We start from the raw sequence: 19,949 nt of genomic DNA, 5'->3' as shown, positions 1-19,949 counted from the left end.
CAGCAGGTACTTTAACACATACCTCCTGGCCATTCCCCCCTTGCAATTGTTCTGGGCAGTGAGGTAGGGACTTGAAGGCCAGTCGTGGGCCTGTTGCCCACCAGCATTACCACTTTGCATGGGGTACCCAAGAAGGTAGGGACGCAGGTGGCTCTGTGGTTTAGACTAGGGCTTGCCAATTGGAAGGCCGGTGGTTCGAATCCCCACAACAGGGTGAGCTCCCATTGCCCAGTCCCAGCTCCTGCCAACCTAGCATTTCGAAAGCACGTCAAAACGCAAGTAGATAAATAGGTACTGCTCCAGTGGGAAGGTAAACGGCATTTCCGTGTGCTGCTCTGATTTCGCCAGAAGCAGCTTAGTCATGCTGGCCACATGACCCGGAAAAACTGTCTGCGGACAAACTTGGCTCCCTCGGCCAGTAAAGCGAGATGAGCGCCGCAATCCCAGAGTCATTCGCGACTGGACTTAACTGTCAGGGGTCCGTTTCCTTTACCTTTTACCCAAGAAGGTCAAGGGCACTGTGCCCTTGGTCTTACATGACTTGTCTCATCCAGGTCAAGGAAGCCTACTAAGAATGCATTGGCTGAAGGGAGCCCAGATCCTGGAACTGACACCACAAATGCATCCAGGGGTGTTGAATCTGTTTGCTTCTAAAGTGGACCCAGAAAGTGGAAGGCTTTGGGGAAACTAGTTTGACAATCCCCAACAAACGCTCTCTGCCCCATATCCCCATTACCCCCCCTCTCTCTCTCTCACACACACACACAGAGAGAGAGAGAATTTGGGACTACTGTACATAAGCTGCCTGAACACATTATTTTCCATACAATTGTAATCGCGTGGAGAAAGAGAGCAGGTCTGCTTCTGCTGCTCCTGTCACATTCCCAACAACCCCCCTCCCTGAAGACCACGGTTACATAGAGTTCTAAATCACAAATGGAACACAAATGCTCTTCAGACATTTCCTCCCCCATGCATGCGGGGCAGGCAGGCATTTGGGAATGGGACAAAATTGGGGGGTGGCACAGCCTTGCTGTTCGCAGAATTCTACCCTAACGTTACTAAAGCAAAGGCAATTTATAGAAAGCTGACAAGGATTTCTTTCTTTTTTTATCTTTAGAAAGAACTGAATTCTCAGAATGGAGCCTGGGATAGGATATGCGGCGAGACAGATCCTTTTATCCTCAGTAGTTTGATGTGGTCCTGGATAGAGCAACTTAAAGAACCTCTTCTAACCAAAAATGATGTAGATGTGTTAGCAAAAAACAACGTAGACCCTCAAGAAGCACTTAAATTATTAGACAAGGTAAGCATTTAATGTATGAAGGCAGTTATATACCACTTTTCAAGAAGACCTCACAAAGCATTTTGCATAAGATGACACAAATGCGGCATACACATCTCCTTGCCTTTGGTTGCTTCCAGACGTCATGATTTATTTGCACGTAGTTTGCAGGGAGTTTGTGATGTCAGCTATTTATTGAGCATTCATTCTAATTTGTTTGTTCAGAGGTTATACAATGTTGCATAAATAGCTACGCCAGTGCATTTTCCTGTCACTTTCCTTATCACAAAAAGTACAGCTTAACAAATGTACATTCACTAAGGCCTCTTCTTTCATGGTACTTGTATCTGTCCATACATTTCTGCTATCCTCTTTCATATTATCCCAATGTGGGTTCCTTTTTTATCTTTTGCATGACCCTTAAGAGTAATGTTTGCATTTCTCCTTCTCCTGTGTATGTCTACACCACTATGAAAATATGTCCACCCTTCATTTTGCCTCCTATACTATGTCACTCTCTGCCTTTAAACATGTTCATGTTCTCCTTTTACTAAGAGCTTTTACTTTCTTTTCTTGGTAACTTATAATGGCTAGGTAGGAGAGCCCTATAAGTACATGCTGTATTTCATATTCCTTACCTTACCCATTTCATATCCCTTACCCTACCCATTTTTTGCTACCGATCTAGAGGTCTTATAAAAACTATTTTTTGTCCAGTCTACTGGGTGGCAAATGTTAGTGGGGCAGTATTTAAGAGAAATGTTCTTTTCCATGTATGCTAGTCCCCTGTGCTCAGGATTTGTAAATTTTTGATGGGAAACCTTTTTGTTTGTTGCGTTTGAATACATAATTCAAGTGGACATAATTTACTGAAGTAGCCTATATTCAGGGCTGGATTAAGACCCTTAGAGGCCCTAAGCATTTAAGAGATTTTGGTGCCCCCATATATATCAAATTCAAAATATAAACCGCAGCAAACCATAAAATAAAATTTTATTTTTCAAAATGAAATGGAACCTACAGTAAGATGGAAAATAATGTTTATAGTTTTTTATATTTGTATAAATAATGTTTATCTTTGTTCAGATGGTAAATCTGGCAATGGGAATTCTCTGTGGTGCCCCCCTTCCCTTGATGCCCTAAGCATGTGCTTATTTTGCTTTATGGTTAATCCAGCCCTGCCTACATTTGCTATGTGTGAATGCTGTTGATAAATGGCACTGACATTAACAGGTTTAAAGAGGAGGAGCACCTGCGGCTCTGCAGATGTTCCTGGACTACAGTTCCCATCATCTCTGACCATTGGCCATGCTGGTTAGGGCTAATAGGAACTGGAATCCAGCATCCTCCAAAGGGCCACAGATTATCCACCCTTTTATAGAGGACATTTTGTGCTTATGCAGAAGAGGGCATTTCAGCAGGTGTAGTTTGCTCTTGCACTAGTGTCAATCACAAAGATGATTGTGAAGGAAAGAGTTTGCACTCTTTATAGAATTGTATAGCTTAAAGCGTGCCAAATGTTGTTGGATTATGGTTGATATATCTTCCATGTTGGTGTCTCAAAAATATTTCCTACCTAACAATGTTTTTCTGCTCCCCATCAGGGAAAATATCACACTATACTGTGCATTTTAAACTGTGTGGTGCAATTGGAGACCATACCAACGTACGTGGAGGACCTTCTCCTTGATCGTGCCATTAAAGCATTTACAAAGGCAAGTGGAATGTGAAATTGTGATCTTTTGTAACTCACAGACCAGCCTAGAACGCTGACAATAATTAACCTGATGATAAACTATTTCAAACATGGCATTTCATGCAAAGAATCTGAACCAAATGTACTGTACGCTGGAACCAATTAATGTGTGGGTGCACACCTACAGAGGGCTATAGAATTCTGGTGTCAATCAGTGTCCACCCGGAGCTTGCTTGCTTGCTAGGGTTGGACACCACAAAATGAGATTTATTTTGGACCTTGATCTGGTGATTTGGAAAGCAAAGAGATTCATCTCCGACTGCTTCAGAAGCCACCCACTTGGCCTCTGCTCCAAATTACAACCTTGCTTTTGGGGGAAATGAAGCTCTGTGTCTCCCTATTCACTATTATGGGAACAATTGGGGAAAACAACCACAGCTGCAACAATTTACTTTTTGACAAAATTGAAGGAAGTTGCACCCATAGCAGCCCATTCTGAGTGGATAAAGTCTGCCAAATCTCAGACAATTAGGTCCAGGGTCTGTTGTTTTTTGAGGGAGGAATTCAATGTTGCACTCTCCTGACCATTCCGGTAGGGCACACATTTCTGCTTGCCAGATGGAATGATCCCGCCTCTCCTCCCAACCCTCTAGAGCAGACTTGTGGGAAGAGTGAGGGAAGTTTCGTTGCACTAGTGGAAGGCCTTGCACTGGCTTCTGCTAGTAAGCCAGGTTTAGCTGAACCCAGCCCTTAGCTGCTGTAGTTGTTTTAAAAGGAACCTTCTATAAGGGATTTTTAGTATTAGTTTGGGCAGAATTGGATGGAATGTATATGAAAACAGCAAATACAACCCCCCACAAAATTTCACGCAGAAGTGTAGGTAGTTTTGTGCTACCTTTAAGGCCGAGTAGAGCAGAGTGAACTAAAAGGAATCCTCCCCTGCCAAGATGTTGTGGGCAATTGGTATGAAAATAGTGACCCCAGGTGAGTAAAATTTCAGAAGGATAAGTGCAGGAACTAAGGAGTTAGGATGAATAAAAAACACATTGAGCCTTGTTTGTTTTCTGCACAGAAAATGCTTGAATAGATGACAAAATACATGCAAGTTTACATTATGTAAGGCTTGTATACACTATATAATATAATGTAAAGGGAACCTGTTTTTAAAAAGATTCCCTTCTTTCCGCTGGTTTGTGTGTGCAGTGCATGACTATTTATATACAGAGAGAGTGAGAGAGTTAGAGAAATGCAAACTATGCTTGTAAAACATAGTTTGTAAAACACCCCAGATTCTCAGACTGCAGTGGTATGTGCACTTACCTGACTTTAAACCACACTGAATGCAGTGGGGCTTTCTTCTGAGTAAGCCTTCAGTGATCATGCTGCTAGATTCTCAGATAAAACCTCATTCCCCACCCCCACCCCCACCCACTCAAGCCAACTAGGGTACCATGCAGGCACAAGATTGCCCTCATCACTTTCCCCCCTCTGTGCTGACAATCACTAATGAGGATTAGAAGACCGCAACTTCCTCAATAAACAGCATAGGGAAAAACAAAAGAGGCAAATCCACTTTTTACCGACCCCCCCCCCATGGAACACAGATTAGCTAGCTGTTCAATTGAGAAAGTAATCCACATTAATTAGTCAAGCGGCCCACATTATGTCCCCCCCCCCACTCAACAACTAATTTCCATCCAGGGTTAGCCAGAGAACAGAAATTCTCTTTTCAGCCAAGCAAGAAATCAGCTACCCCTCTCCATGTCCTTTGGCTGAGATCTTCACAGCACAATCCTAAGCATTTGTGTTTGGAAGGAAAGACCACTGAGTTAATGAGACTGACTTCTAGGTGAATGTGCATAGGAAGACTGCAGCCTTAGGAAAGGGCCATAGCTTCTGCTTTGCATGCAAAAGGTCCCAGGCTTAATCCCTAGCATCTGGGAGAGCAGCGGCCTGTCAGTGTAGACAATACTGAGCTAGATGGACCATTGGTCAGACTTGGTAGAAGGCAGTTACCTCTCTTCCAGTTACCAATGAAGGGTCGGCAGGTCCAACAAGGCAAAGGATGCAAGAGTCCATTCAGAGATGCTCCAAATGGTGCAGGTGGATATCTGCAAAAACTTATTGTACCCAGCTGTGTATTTGAGATTGAGAGGCTTGTGCTCCTTTCCAAACTTACGTTCGCCTGCTGCAAAACCATCCTATATCCCCAACAACACAGCTAATACCAGCGGCAGAGGCTTTCTTCATACACACACACCTGGCCCCCAGTAGCCCCCCACAGGCTTGGAAAAAAATAATAGGGTGACGCCCTATCGGGGATGGCTTAGTAGTGGCAGGGATTGGAATAAATTACTTCCGAGGTACCTTCTTCTCTACATGATCTTTGCTTGCTCACTTCCTTCCATCTTCCATGTTTCCTGCACTGCTGGTTTGAGGCAAATCAGGAGTGGTGCTTATAGCATCAGAGGCTGAGCTGGGCTTCACCTGACTGCTGTCTTCTTTCTCCTTCCTCGGTCCCTCCTGTGGGAGTGGAGAACTCAACTTGGGCCGCTGCTGCCAGGCATTCCTCTGAACAGTTTACAATAGATTTGAGCAGCTAATTTTGCAAGCGCTGTTCTCTATTTAGCTCCTGCTGCTCCATTTTATAAAAGGGACGCGGGTGGCGCTGTTGTCTAAACCACAGAGCCTAGGGCTTGCAGATCAGAAGGTCGGTGGTTCAAATCCCCGCGACGGGGTGAGCTCCCGTTGCTCGGTCCTTGATCTTGCCTACCTAGCAGTTTGAAAGCACGTCAAAGTGCAAGTAGATAAATTGGTACTGCTCCGGTGGGAAGGTAAATGGCATTTTCATGTGCTGCTCTGGTTTGCCAGAAGCGGCTTAGTCATGCTGGCCACATGACCCGGAAGCTGTATATCAGCTCCCTCGGCCAAAAAAGCGAGATGAGCGCTGCACCCCAGAGTCGTCCTCGTCTGGACCTAATGGTCAGGGGTCCCTTTACCTTTTTACTCCATTTTATACCTGGAGAAGGAACTGGCAAACCACTCCAGTATTTTGCCAAGAAAACTCCATGGACATAAAAAAGGAGACACTTTGAGAAGAAAGTGAGTTTCCAAGGCATGCTCTGGTTCATGGGGTCATGGAGAGTCGAACACGACTAAGATGACTAAACAACAAACTCCATTTTATAAACTACATCTAATAGCCATTGTAGTTCAAGTGGTAAACTTTAGATATTATTCTAGTACTAGGTAAAATGAGACAATCTGAATTTCTATATGCAGGATTCTATATGTAGGATTTCTATTTCATTTTCTGTAGACACCATTGTGTTTTGAATTAGACAATATGTACAGTACTGTATTTTGATAAAGCCTGATATGTATGTGTTATAATTTTATTAACTTTAAGTTTGCTTCCGGCAGGCGAGTTCTGATTCGGAAGGTGGGTTGGACATTCTGAAGAATATTTTTAAACAGATATTGGAACACCAAAGACAATACTCCAAAGACCAAACAGAAACCCTCTTTTGATGTTTACGTGCTAAGCTAGTTTTCTGCAGCTTTCCAAGACTATCTTTCCTTTACCATCCATTGTTATATTTTGTATTCCTTGGTTCATGTTAACTAACAACGTTGGTTATTAAATAACCACAACTAATTCTATCTAGCTGTGTACATAAGTTGCCATTTTGTGTCTGTACTGTGGCATTTTGTATTTAATTTATTGATTTTAGAAACTTTATCATTAATAAGCTGTTTTTTTCACACTGAGCTATTGCCATAAATTCAGTGCCATGATACGCAATGGTTTATTCCGTTAAATGTTTGCATATTAACACTAAGTATACAAGATGAAGTTTACGACAATGGTATTACATTTTATTTTGTGGTGAGTAAACATTGGCTTCTATTAATGACTGTTGTACAACTGTACAGCTTTCCCTCTGTAATGCCAAAATAAACATGTAGGGGGAAATAGAAACTTGACATGCAGCACCAAGATAGGCAATCAATTGCTCATAGATCCTTTTTAGAAAATTGGGAATTTTGACTTTATAACACCATATAAATTTATAATTCTCACATTTGTTGGGAAAACTGAAATGTGAGACCTGTATTATAGTGTCATGGAGCCCAGAAGATAAATAAAAAAGAAACAGTTTTTGTTTTAAAGTCTCTTCATTTCCTACATAGATTATTGACTGGGGAGGTGGTAAGTGTTGCTGGTGACTCTTAAGAAAAAATTGTATGTTGTGAACATACAAATCAAATCAATCAATTAATCAATCAATAATAAATCCAGACCCTTAAAACTGGAGTATTCCAGGATATCTCATTCAGACTTTATTGAGGCAGAATAAGATACAGACAATTTTTAGCTATCCTCCTGTGGTTAGATTGCTGCTTGAGATTTTGAGAGGTTCTGACGCCTTGACTTAAAAGAAATATTGTTTAACAGAAGATGGATATTAACATGGACTGAAAGTTTTAAATATTTTTTTTTTAATGAAACCAGCAGGTGGAAAATCAGAAGTTTTCTTTTTGCATCTTTATCTAATGTCTGTCTGTCTCTCTCCCCCCCCTTTTTTTATTGTCCCTTTCCGTTTTCTGTTTTCCTTCTTTGTTTCTCTTCTTTTTCTTTCTTTGGAGTCCAATGTTTGGGGGTGGTAGATTGTTGATGGAGGACCCTGGGGAAAAGACAGGAAAATGTTGGTCTCCCAGTATGAGAAGCTGGGATGAGAAAGGAAAGATCCCAGGTAAGAGCTGGGAGAAGCTACTGTCCTCTGAGGGTAAAAGGTAAAGGTCAAGGGACCCCTGACCATTAGGTCCAGTTGTGACCGACTCTGGGGTTGCGCGCTCATCTCGCATTATTGGCCGAGGGAGCCGGCGTATAGCTTCCAGGTCATGTGGCCAGCATGACAAAGCCACTTCTGGCGAACCAGAGCGGCACACGGAAACGCCGTTTACCTTCCCGCTGTAGCGGTTCCTATTTATCTACTTGCATTTTGACGTGCTTTCGAACCTCTGAGGGTAGTAAGGACTAATAATTACTTTTAAGAGAAGACTCTATTCTACTTATTCAATTCCCACTGCCCCCACCCCTGGTTTTTTTGTAGTTCTAATTTGACTATATTGTGGGGAGAAATGAATAGTTTTTTGTGTTTTTTAAGGAGATCATTTTGAGAAGCTTTTAAAACTGCCACTTGTGTTTCCATGCTATTTTACTTGGCAGTGGGGGTAGGGGTGTTGCTGCTGCAGTGGAATCTGCTTATCATGAAAAATCATTGTGAGAAGGGTCAGCAGGCAGAGATTAAAATGGAGAGAAGATTATCGGGCATGGTGTGTTCTTATGTTTCTAAATCCACCAATCAGGGACTCAAGAACTTGAGCAGAATTGCCTTACCTGGCTGATGAAATAGCAAACAGACCCTGTGGCTATGATATCCATTGCTATGCTATCCATCCAGAGCAATCATTAGTGGTGAGGTGGGATTCAGTAGTCTCTGATTGCTGTGGGTCAGGGAATAAGTCAATTAAACTGAAGCAGTCAATTACCTCATAAGCAAATTGTATTTTTTTCAACTCTTGGCTATGGTGTGTGATTCTATGCCTTGCTAGATGGGTGGTGAGGGCAGGAGAGAGAGTGAGTTATATCTTCCCTTTGCTGGGAGGAAATGCAGATCTTCAATTCACCACCCCCACATCATCATCATCAGGACTTCAAAGCAAACATCAATTGTAAGTTTCTCTGCTGGAAATAAATCTAGAACAGGAACTCTTGTCAGAGGCAATGTGGTAGCTCTTTTACCAGACAAAAACAGCACCGAAACTAGCCCTTCATCTGTCCGCAGGCCCACTGCTACTTTGGAAAGAGAATGTACCACTAAGATGTTAACATGAAATTCATCTGACTTTACTGAGATACCGAGGTGAATTTAAAACTGCAAATTGATCAGTGCATCCTTCCCTTGTAAAAACTTTGGCCAAATAAAAACAAACCATTGGATTGTTTGATTGGATCTGTAGTCCTTTCTTTCTTACTGAAATCATGCTAAACGTCCCAGGAATATATTAAACTGGTAATATCACTACTGTACCAGAAAAATATGAATATTGAGACAGATTTAAATGGGAGGCATTTGCAAGTAATGTGAAATAATTGTTTTCAGCACTTTTGTTGAAGCATATGAATCTGCTGAACATGAAGCACCATCAGAATGACTTTGTTAATTCCCACAGAGGTTTTCTGACAGTATTGTTAACAGTGATGCTATTAATTTTGAAGGAGTGAAAATGAACCTTCGTGAGAAGGCCTTATAACGGTATTGTTGGCCGTTGCACTCACAAATTTGAAAACAGATTCAGGGAGAAACAATTCTGTTATAATAGCATCTTGCAAGCATTTGCTCCAGTATGGGAAATATTGAAATGTTAGGCAGACAACTGCAAAAAGCTAGGAAACTTAAATCCCGAGCTTGAGTTGGCCAAACTCCTTATTAAAGGAACATTTGCTGTGGATGAGCTGTGGATGAGCTCGCAAAACTTGTCTTTTGGTCAAGACTCTGTTGGCACTTTCAAACAATACTGCAACCATCAAAAGCTGCTTTTCAAAGTCAGTTTCAGGCCCACAGTGATGGTCAATGCTACATGATGAATATAAACCAATCTTGTTCTTTTAAGTTAATAAATTAAATTTGAAAACTAAGGGTTATGGTCAGTGAAGTCCTACTCAGAATAGACCCATTGAAACGAATGAACCTAAGTCCTGTCCATTAATTTCAATAGCTTTACTTTGGGAACAGCATTGGATGCGACCATAAATACTGATAGTTTTGTGTTTCCATGGTTTGGCAATGACGGACCACAATTCTCAAAGATGATCTGCAAAAGTGTGAAACTCTTGAGTTTATGTTGCTATGGAGCTGCTGTGACATGCCTCTGGAAAGGCATTCAGTGCCATTCTAGAACTTAAATGAGAATGTTGCTAGAAGAGAAGGCAAGTTGAGGCTCTGTTCTTTTGAGTGCAGCCATGTCATGGAGGCATTAGCACAGGTGCTTTCATGTTCGGTGTGCTTAGAGTTGTTCACTCCCCCTGTGCTGGTCCTATCCTGCGCTCACAATTTCTGCAAGAAGTGCCTGGAGAAGATCCTCATCAGCCAGAACTGTAGCCATGTCAATGGACAGTTCTCCTGCCCAATGTGCAGAAAAGTAAGTTAGAGAGAGAGCTTTGTTTTGCCCTCTGCAATCTGCTTACAGATTGCCCTGTCCGATGGTACGTGTGGGTTTCCCACTGCCCAAATTCACGCTACAAGATGAACGGCGAAATATTAAAGCAAAAGCCGGAAGTTAGAGGTATAGCAACTGGGCAGACATATATAGCAATAACACTCTCGCAGGAAACATACTGCCTCTGCAGATGGCGACATTCCTCATGTAGCAGTTCTAGAGCTTGGTGCAAGATCACAGGGATCTGTATGACTTTTTCATTCCTGATGGGTTGTGTCCCCTGCAGTGCTCAGGCAAGGGGGATTCCATGCGCCTCTCCACCTCACTTCAGACCCCTGGCATGCCCTGTGGGAGCAGGGATCAGAGAGTATTGGGCATGAGAGAAGTTTTTGGGGATAACAGCAAGAGCCATGGTAGGGAGCAGGGGACAGGGGACACCCCCTTGGGCATATGCTGCAGTGGATACAACCCAATATTTACAAATTGCATGTACAAAATATATAACCAAAGGCAAAAAAGGACCAAAAATAGAATCACATTGATCTCCCCACTTTGCATGCCCAACAAGCTTGTTTTAACTACAGTGGTACCTCTGGTTAAGAACTTAATTCGTTCCGGAGCTCCGTTCTTAACCTGAATCCATTCTTAACCTGAGATACCACTTTAGCTAATGAGGCCTCCCGCTGCCACTGCGCGATTTCTGTTCTCATCCTGAGGTAAAGTTCTTAACCTGAGGTACAACTTCCGGGTTAGCGGAGTCTGTAACCCGAAGTGTTTGTAGCCCGAGGTACCAGTGTAATACATATGCCAATGGCTACATTTTAACATATTATACAAATCTATCGTTCAAATAAGTCTATTTGAAAAAGACCACATTTCATGTCAAACTGGGATTGCCTTTAATTGGGCTAGTTGAGAGAGTGTCATTACTCCCTACCTTGTTCCCGATCATGGCATAAAATATTTTGTGTAGCCACTCCTGTAAAGATGGAACTTTACTTGGTTTTCCTGTGTTTTGCAATTTATATTATTGCTCCTGCTATCATGTAGATCAGGAGTTTATCTCTATTACCTTTAAACTGACCTCTCCAATCATTTATAAGCAACATTTAAGCTCACAAGAATTGGCAACCCAGAAGGATACACATACAGTAGTACTAAAAAGAAACTGATGTGCACACCGCATAGTTGCAGCATTTAATTTACTTTCACATTATGCCGATCGATAGAAAATCGGAACAGAACAATTATGTCATTTCCCCACATTAAACCTTCGAAGCAAAATGCTACAGGATGTATTTGATGATTTCATCTCACTTTCAGATCATACCCTTGAGAGGGAGAGGAATCGTTGGCTTGCCAAGAAATATTCTGGTGGAGAGTATCTTGGAAAAATATAAGTATGAGCTTGAAAATGTGCATGCCAAAGAACAAGACCAATTGTCCCAAATATGTGAAGAACATGGAGAGCGTATGAATTTGGTACTGTATAACTCCACCACTCCTTCCCCCCCTATTCCTTATTCCTTAACTGCAGTGCTTTGCTTTACTGTATTTTCAGTTGTTAATTTGGAATATGTATAAACTGCTAAACATTGCAAAATACCGCATCAGTGTATAACAATAAAACACATCAGATAATAAAAAGAAATGCAATTCTCTAAAGAGAAATCTGATGCTGGCTGATTAAAAGGCACATTTACTTCAAGGCAAACTCAAGATATTCTGCTGCCTGAGGCAAAAGACATTATGGCGCTTTACAATTTTACAGAAGAGAAGCTGACTGTTGGGGCACAGCTGGGCCTGTCAGCATTGTCCCCCAGTTTCTGCTGCCTGAGATAGTCACCACACTCTAAAAGTGGGGCCCAGCCCTGGTTAACTCTAAAAGTGAGGGCTTTCCCCCTGCTCCTTCCAATATGATGGAAATTTACATGATCATAGAATCATAGAGTTGGAAGAGACCACAAGGGCCATCCAGTCCAATCCCCTGCCAAGCAGGAAACACCATCAAAGCATTCCTGACATATGGCCATCAAGCCTCTGCTTAAAGACCTCCAAAGAAGGAGACTCCACCACACTCCTTGGTAGCAAATTCCACTGCCAAACAGCTCTTACTGTCAGGAAGTTCTTCCTAATGTTTAGGTGGAATCTTCTTTCTTGTAGTTTTAATCCATTGCTCCGTGTCCGCTTCTCTGGAGCATAGCTGCCAAGTTATCCCTTTTTAAAAGGGATTTTCCCTTATGCTGAATAGGCTTCCTCGCGAGAAAAGGGAAAACTTGGCAGCTATGCTCTGGAGCAGCAGAAAACGTTTCTCCCTCCTCTATATGACATCCTTTTATATATTTGAACATGGCTATCATATCACCCCTTAACCTTCTCTTCTCCAGGCTAAACATACCCAGCTCCCTAAGCGGTTCCTCATAAGGCATCGTTTCCAGGCCTTTGACCATTTTGGTTGCCCTCCTGTGGACACATTCCAGCTTTTTTTGATCCTCTAGGTTGGGTGAGAAACTACGCAAAACGCATCAAGCTGGGGAAAGTGTTCTCTGCCAAACATCATCCAGGCACCAAGGAATTGCTTCGGTTGTGGTCTATTGCATTTCTGCAGCTAACATAGCCACTGCTTTTTCAAGTGATGTCTCGACGATATGCAGGCATTGTGCCATACTGCACCTATTGGGTACTCCTTGTGACATCACAGCTCCTGACTGTGCCCATACAATTTGGTGACCTTTTAAAAAGGTGTCCTTGTTCCTTTAGAAGTCAAATGCCCCTGTAGCAGCCAACTACAAGGCATTTAATGGAAAAAGGGGGGGAGCATTAAACACCAGCATTAGCTGCATCCCCTCCCCTCGCAGCGAGTCACGTCATTTAGCGATCAATTTGCTTAGAAAAAGAAGAGAAGACTGTATTGAGCTAAGCCATAATCAGAGGAGACCCACTGAAATCAATGGACCTGGCTAACTTAAATCCCTTTATTTCAATGGGTCTTTTCTCAATATGACTTGGTTGGAGTCAACTCTTTATTTGAACTATATGTGCTTCCATGTTCAAACATGGAGGGTCATTTGTGCTTTAAAAATGATAATAAGTATCTTTCTGCAGCAATATTACAGGATATAATTCAGTGAGTAGTAGACTGATGCAAGAGTAAATGAAAATTAAATATGAGCCTTTTTAATTTTAACAACAGAAACAGAAGAAAGCTCCATTAAGTTCAGTAGGACTTATTCCCAGGTTAGTATGTAAGGATTGCAGCCTAAGATACAGTTAGTTAGCTCTGAGGCAATGTTCTATTTAGATGCTTTAAAAGTAGTGTCACTTTTTTGCTGTGCTGGACGCTGACATGACATTTGTTGCCCATTCTCATCCAGGTATGCCTGACTGATGATAAGCCGATATGCGCCATCTGCAAACTCTTTGGAGAGCATGAGTCCCACAATGTAGCAAAACTATCTGAAGTTTACTCAGAGAGGAAAAAGAGATTGATCAAAGATTTAGATTGGGTAAACCAACAATCTGAACATGCTGAACAAGCCAAGAAGGTGCAGTAAAATAAGTTTGATTTTTTTTTAAAAAAAACACACACACTCACCTGCATTAACAAAAACAAATTTTCATTTTCATGCTGAGTGATTTTTCCCCTTTACATTTCCAACAAGGCAATAATAATTTGATAGTCTTTTTTGGTTTGGCCCTGAGTTGTAGGACTTTCAGTGTTAGCTAGAGCTAGTATGCTATTTGTTCTTTTCCAAAAGGTCACACTTTTAATGCCTCTGAATGGATACTCGTCACAGATACCAGGTTAACAAGTTAATTTTAGTGTGCTGGGTAAAATTGTCCTGACTATTTATAAGAACAGATTTTAATATGTTCATAAGAGAGAAGTTACCTTCAAAGAGTATAGGTAAATGTGGCCAAGATTTCTCTAAGGCCACAAGTAGGTTATTGGCCTAAGTTGATGGAAAGCCATGGCTGCCACCTGGCCATTTAGAGCAATAACCAGAACTAACACCACACATGTGAATTTTATCCTAATTGGGGTTGGGTGTGTTATCATATCCACATAGTGCTCCTTTTGTGTCTGGACTGAGATTCACTTGCAGCCCTCACCCAGTCCAGTGCTGACCTATTTTCAGAACTCCCAGTGCTTCATCCATGTCCAATAAAAAGTAAAAAAAATAGAAATGGGTGACGTCAACGTATTTATGACACTTTGCCTAATTCCTCATACAGTCATACCTCGGTTTAAGTACACTTCAGTTTGAGTATTTTCAGTTTAAGTACTCCGCGGACCCGTCTGGAACGGATTAATCCACTTTCCATTGCTTTCAATGGGAAAGTTTGCTTCAGGTTAAGTATGCTTCAGGTTAAGTACGGACTTCCAGAACCAATTACACTCATACTTCGGGTTGAGTACGCTTCAGGTTGAGTACTCCGTGGACCCGTCTGGAACGGATTAATCCACTTTCCATTACTTTCAATGGGAAAGTTCACTTCAGGTTAAGTAGGCTTCAGGTTAAGTACAAACTTCCAGAACCAATTGTGTACTTAAACCGAAGTACCACTGTATCTGTATATTGCTTGTATGTCAGTTTAATTACCCTCACACACCAAGCTCCCTGCAAACCTGGAAACTGTAGTTTGGTGAGCCTGCAGAGAATTCGCTTTGAGAGATCTCTTCACAATTCCTGACAATCAATGGAGAAATGGAATGGTTATTTCTGGCCACTCCCAGACTTGCTATTTTGTGGGTGGAATTCAATCGCATACTGGCAAATTCGTGTTTCCACAATTAAAGTGGATTTGGCACTTCCCCCTAAACGTGAACTTCTCATGTGGAGGAAAGGGTTGGGAAATTGTACTGTAATGTGTGGGATAACAGTTGCTTGACATGATGCAAGCAAATCAAAAAGAACGCTCGATAAACAAACCATCTGGAAGCAACTGAAGTCTGTAGTGCAGGTGCAGCCCAGTAGCTCAACTCCCTCTAAGCCTCTTTGGGTATTACGCTCCTTGTATGATGAGAGGGAGAGAAGAACTACACATGCTAGTTTTGCCCGCTCTGTTGTGTCACTGTGTCCATCCCTATCAGGATGATGGTACCCCCCTGGCAACTGAAATCTGTGCAAATCCAGGTTTCTGTTGTTTTTGAAGAGTAATGTCCAAAATTCAGCTGTGCTCCAAAACAACTGCAGTAGAGTTCTGGTGCACTGAGAGCATACCTGCCAAGTTCTGGACGGAAAGATCCGGGATCGGCAGCCCGCAACACCGGAAGTTACGTAGACGCAACTTCCGGTGGCGCTTTGCCCTTCTATGGGCACCAGAAAATGGCGGCGCCAGCACCGGAAGTCGCTTCCACGCATGACCGGAAACACGTAAAAGCGACTTCCGGCGCCGCCATTTTCTGATGCCCATAGAAGGGCAAAGCTCCACCGGAAGTCGCTTTTACGCGTTTCCGGTCATGCGTGGAAGCGACTTCCGGCGCCGGCGCCGCCATTTTCTGGTGCCCATAGAAGGGCAAAGCGGCACCAGAAAAATGGCCGCCGGCAGAAGCAGTTTTAAGGGACAATATCGGGATAAAAAGCCTAACGGGACACCGCCGGGAAACGGTAGGAAAAAAGGGGTTTTCCCAGCGGAAACGGGATACTTGGCAGCTATGACTGAGAGATGTATCCAGGCTGGTGCCCTTAATCTGTCACTCCACTGCTTTCATGGCTCTAGCACCCACTTTGGGAATCTTCGCTTTAAGGTGATGCGCTAAGCTGGCTACAGGGATATGTAGACCCTGGAGAGGAGAGTGGCCATGCGATAGACCTCAAGGTAGCTGGCGTTGCTGAAGCCACACTGATTGACCCTAGAATCGTACAGGACTGAACTGACTCCATTCGCAGCTTCAGAACATTAAAGCTGAAAACTGGCCATTGAAAGAACTTGTCAACACCGCTTGGTGCCCGAGCTTGCTAGTTTTTGTCTCCCCTCTCCAACCCTTGTTCTCTCTGTGTCATGTCTTTTTAGTCTGTAGGCCTGGGGGGGCAGAGACTGTGCTATTCTGTTTTTCAAAATTGATTTGCAATCTGCTCTGGAAACTTTTCCAGCTGAAGTGTGGGGGGAAACATCTTTTGAATGAAAGAATGAATGAAATTGACTACAACTCTTAAGGTTAGTTAGGAGAGGAGGAACTGGTGAAACTGGATGTGGAAGAAACTGGGTGTCTGTGTGTGAAACTACAAACAATATGATTACATGATCATATTGTTCTAGTGATAGGGGGAGTGTACATTACCACATTTGTGGTTTGCGTTGGGCCAGAAAAGTGATGTTTCCCCCCTTTTCATATATAGTGTCATAGCGCCTTCATTAAAAGCCATTTGGAGTTTTGTTATGGCAAAATATCAACCCATGAGAAAGGTAATTGCTTTGCTGCTGCCCCCTTACCTCAGACCACCCCATGTGAGAGAGAAGCAAAACAGCAGTATCTGCAAAGCTAGGAGGAGGCTCAAAGCAAAAACGAAACCAAACTGGCAATAATAATAATAATAATAATAATAATAATAATAATAATAATAATAATATTCCCCAGCCACTCTGGGCGGCTTCCAACAGAAAAATAAAATACATTAATCTATTAAACATTAAAAGCCTCCCTAAACAGGGTTGCCTTCAGATGTCTTCTAAAAGTAGCTGCTTTCCTCTTTGACATCTGATGGGAGGACGTTCCACAGGGCGGGCGCCACTACCGAGAAGGCCCTCTGCCTGGTTTCCTGCGACTTGGCTTCTCACGAGGGAACCGCCAGAAGGCCCTCTGTGCTGGACCTCAGTGTCCAGGCAGAATGATGGGGGTGGAGACACTCCTTCAGGTATACTGGGCCAAGGCAATTTAGGGCTTTAAAAGTCAGCACCAACACTTTGAACTGTGCTCGGAAATGTACCGGGAGCCAATGTAGATCTTTCAAAACCGGTGTTATGTGGTCTTGGTGGCCGCTCCCAGTCACCAGTCTAGCTGCCGCATTCTGGATTAGTTGTAGTTTCCGGGTCACCTTCAAAGGTAGCCCCACGTAGAGAGCATTGCAGTAGTCCAAGTGAGCGATAACTAGAGCATGCACCAGTCTGGCGAGACAGTCTGCAGGCAGGCAGGGTCTCAGCCTGCGTACCAGATGGAGCTGATAGACAGCAATGCCATTGTTAGGCAACACCTTGGGAACATAGAAGTCAGCTTATTAAGGGAAGGGGATAAATAAAAGCTCTTGGACACTTGGACAGCTGTCAGGAAACATAATCCAAGTCCCTTTCTGGATTTTCTTGGGACTGGATATGAATAGGGATTGGTGGGTGAGGCATACCCACCTGCATCCATCTCACTGACCCAGTCCCGTGAGTCCAGGGATTCTTCCTAGAAGGCAGCAAAACACACTTCTTCTCTGACTATTCTGGTCTTTGAGTTAGAGGACAATAACAGCGGCATAAAGTTAAGATTTCTCAAATATTGGCAACTTTTCCTTCTCCTTTTGTGAAGATTTCATACATTTTCTGCCACCGTAAGCCATTCCCATATATGGGCAACCACATAGGGAGACTGCACAAAGTCACAGTTGACTGTAGGTGGCTATAGAGTACAACTTCTAAGCTTACTCATGATTGTTTTGTTAAAGAACAGCATGCTGCCTTTTCAGTAGCAGAATTTGAGTGTGCAGTCTTTTAGAGACTCATAGATGCCTCCAGAAAAGATTATGTTATTATATCCTCGATAGAAGCCAAAGGGCTTTCTTTGCAATGTATCTGGGGATTACCATTTACCAATAATTGCTTTGAATAATGAAGCCGCAGTAGTTTTAAAAATGTTTAAATTGTACTTTCTGAGCATTACTAAGAAATTTTATATCATACTTCAACAGGAAATTGAAATGCTGATCAATGAACTTACAGATACTGCTGCAGAAGTCAAGGTTGTTATAGATTCCACTGGAGCAGGCTTACTGAAAGGGATCCGACGGAGAATGACTGAACTCAAAGCAATATTAGGCAAAGAATATTCTATGAAAGTAGAAAATCTTCAGCAGCTGGCAAATGAGCTTGAAGTCCCAAGAAACCTTTATCACCAAATGAAAACTCTCCTGGAACAGCATTCAAATTCAGTGCATTTTCTCCAAGAGGATAAAATACTCAGAAGCAAGATAGAGAAACTTGCAAAAGGAAATTCCTTATACCCTAACAAAAAAGATTATCAGATTTCCGTTGGGCAATATTTTAAAGATTTGATCAAAGCCACCCATATCAACAACTATGTCTCCTCTAATTCCAGTGAAACACCTGCAAGGTCAGATGAGCTCCCTGACGTGTTCAGGCCAGAATGTCCCACATTTTCTTTTTCTGATGAAATGTCTAACGAGTCCTTCTATGAAAAATTGATGGATTTTTTCCAAAAAGCAAACGAAACGAAGCAAGATCCTAATCAAAATGTCTCCCATAGGGATAACAATAGTACACCAAATAAGAAGGACATCTAATTGGAAACAGAATCAATATCAAGGCAAGTCATGGAAGAGGTAAAGCTTTAGAAACAAGACCTCCAAGAGCAAAGTAATTTATTAAAAAAGAAACAGAAACAAATGTTCTTCTAATCGATTTTCACTACTCATTAGTAAATAAAATATTTATAGATGCAACCACATGGCATGGCATTTGACACATATTGTGTTGGGCCCTGCTAATTAATCATCATCACCCTTACATAATTATTTGAAAGTTTGAAAGAAAAGGTCACTGGTAAAATTCAAAAGGAGAATGCAACAATGCTTAAATAATGGGGACAAGATTGTACTTTTAATATTACTGTCGTCTGGCCTCACTAGTTAATTTGTAGACTAATTGTTAGAAACCCAAACACTCTACAACTCCAGTTTACTTTGCCTAGAAGAACCTTCCATAGCCAGGACTATGACCTTGAAGCTTCTACGTAGAAAACTTATTTTGACAGATAAATTTGAGTAAAGAGAATTCATTTCACATATGCTTTAGGACATTTCCACACAAGACTCAGTGTGATCTTAACGTGGAATGCAAAGTGGAAGAGATGTTCAAAATTAAAAGATAGGCTTGGGTCAGGATACACTTTTTATTCTCACCACACAGTGATTAAAGACTCATCATTAGCGGCAACCGTAGAATGCCAGATAAAATCAACTCTAAAGGAAATAGACAAGTCAGTCATATGCTGCAACATCATAGCCACACAACATTTTCAGCATTTCAACATTTGCTGCCAATCTCCCTTTGGGTGATCTGAGGCAACAAAATGGTTTTCTGTTAGTCTGTTTAGGTCTTCAGTGAGACAGATGTAGTGATTTACTGGTGAAGGGAACATTGAAATTGTAGTGAGCCAACTCATTATTGTCTCAAACATGTGGTGCCAAGGTTTTCAGGTGCAAATGACATTTTGAGGCATAGCTGCAGTCACAAAAATGCCACTGATGGTTATTCATACAGATGTCCTGTATTTCACAAAATGAAACCACAATTTAAAAAACAACTATTTCTGAGCATTGTATGAAAAACACTTGGTCTCAGTCCTTTCTTAACCACAGCGTAATAATTTTCAGGGGAAGAGGGGGCTGTTTTTGTGTGTGCACGATTGTACAAATCAGATACAGCATACATATTTCGTAAACCAAGCTTTGTTTTATTTGTACCTTCCAGAGCTGGGTCTCCTGTTCAAATACATGAATGCTGCAGACATGCATA

General features: G+C 42.1%; 2 protein-coding genes across 6 annotated transcripts in view; both read left to right on the top strand.

The window, feature by feature from the left end:
• The window catches only part of PTPDC1 (protein tyrosine phosphatase domain containing 1), a 39,798-nt gene extending 32,655 nt beyond the window's left edge, over positions 1–7,143 (top strand). For all 5 annotated transcript variants that reach the window (XM_088662218.1, XM_088662219.1, XM_035106297.3 and 2 more), the window contains 3 exons: positions 1,121–1,306; positions 2,890–3,000; positions 6,405–7,143. In XM_088662218.1, the coding sequence (XP_088518344.1) occupies positions 1,121–1,306; positions 2,890–3,000; positions 6,405–6,512 (405 nt within the window). In that variant the 3' untranslated portion in view covers positions 6,513–7,143. The remainder of the gene's footprint in view (positions 1–1,120; positions 1,307–2,889; positions 3,001–6,404) is intronic.
• A 2,737-nt stretch (positions 7,144–9,880) lies between these two features.
• LOC132591644 (tripartite motif-containing protein 54-like) lies at positions 9,881–18,874 on the top strand. The gene is made up of 4 exons (XM_088662220.1): positions 9,881–10,190; positions 11,532–11,690; positions 13,583–13,753; positions 18,104–18,874. Exons 1-4 carry the CDS (start codon positions 10,017–10,019, stop codon positions 18,713–18,715), a joined length of 1,116 nt encoding a protein of 371 aa, XP_088518346.1. The 5' UTR covers positions 9,881–10,016; the 3' UTR covers positions 18,716–18,874.
• Positions 18,875–19,949: the final 1,075 nt, after the last annotated feature.

Source organism: Zootoca vivipara, chromosome 2, assembly GCF_965207765.1.
Source record: "Zootoca vivipara chromosome 2, rZooViv2.hap1.1, whole genome shotgun sequence".
In the NCBI taxonomy this organism is placed as follows: domain Eukaryota; kingdom Metazoa; phylum Chordata; class Lepidosauria; order Squamata; family Lacertidae; genus Zootoca; species Zootoca vivipara.
This window is presented reverse-complemented; position numbering and strand designations above follow the sequence as displayed.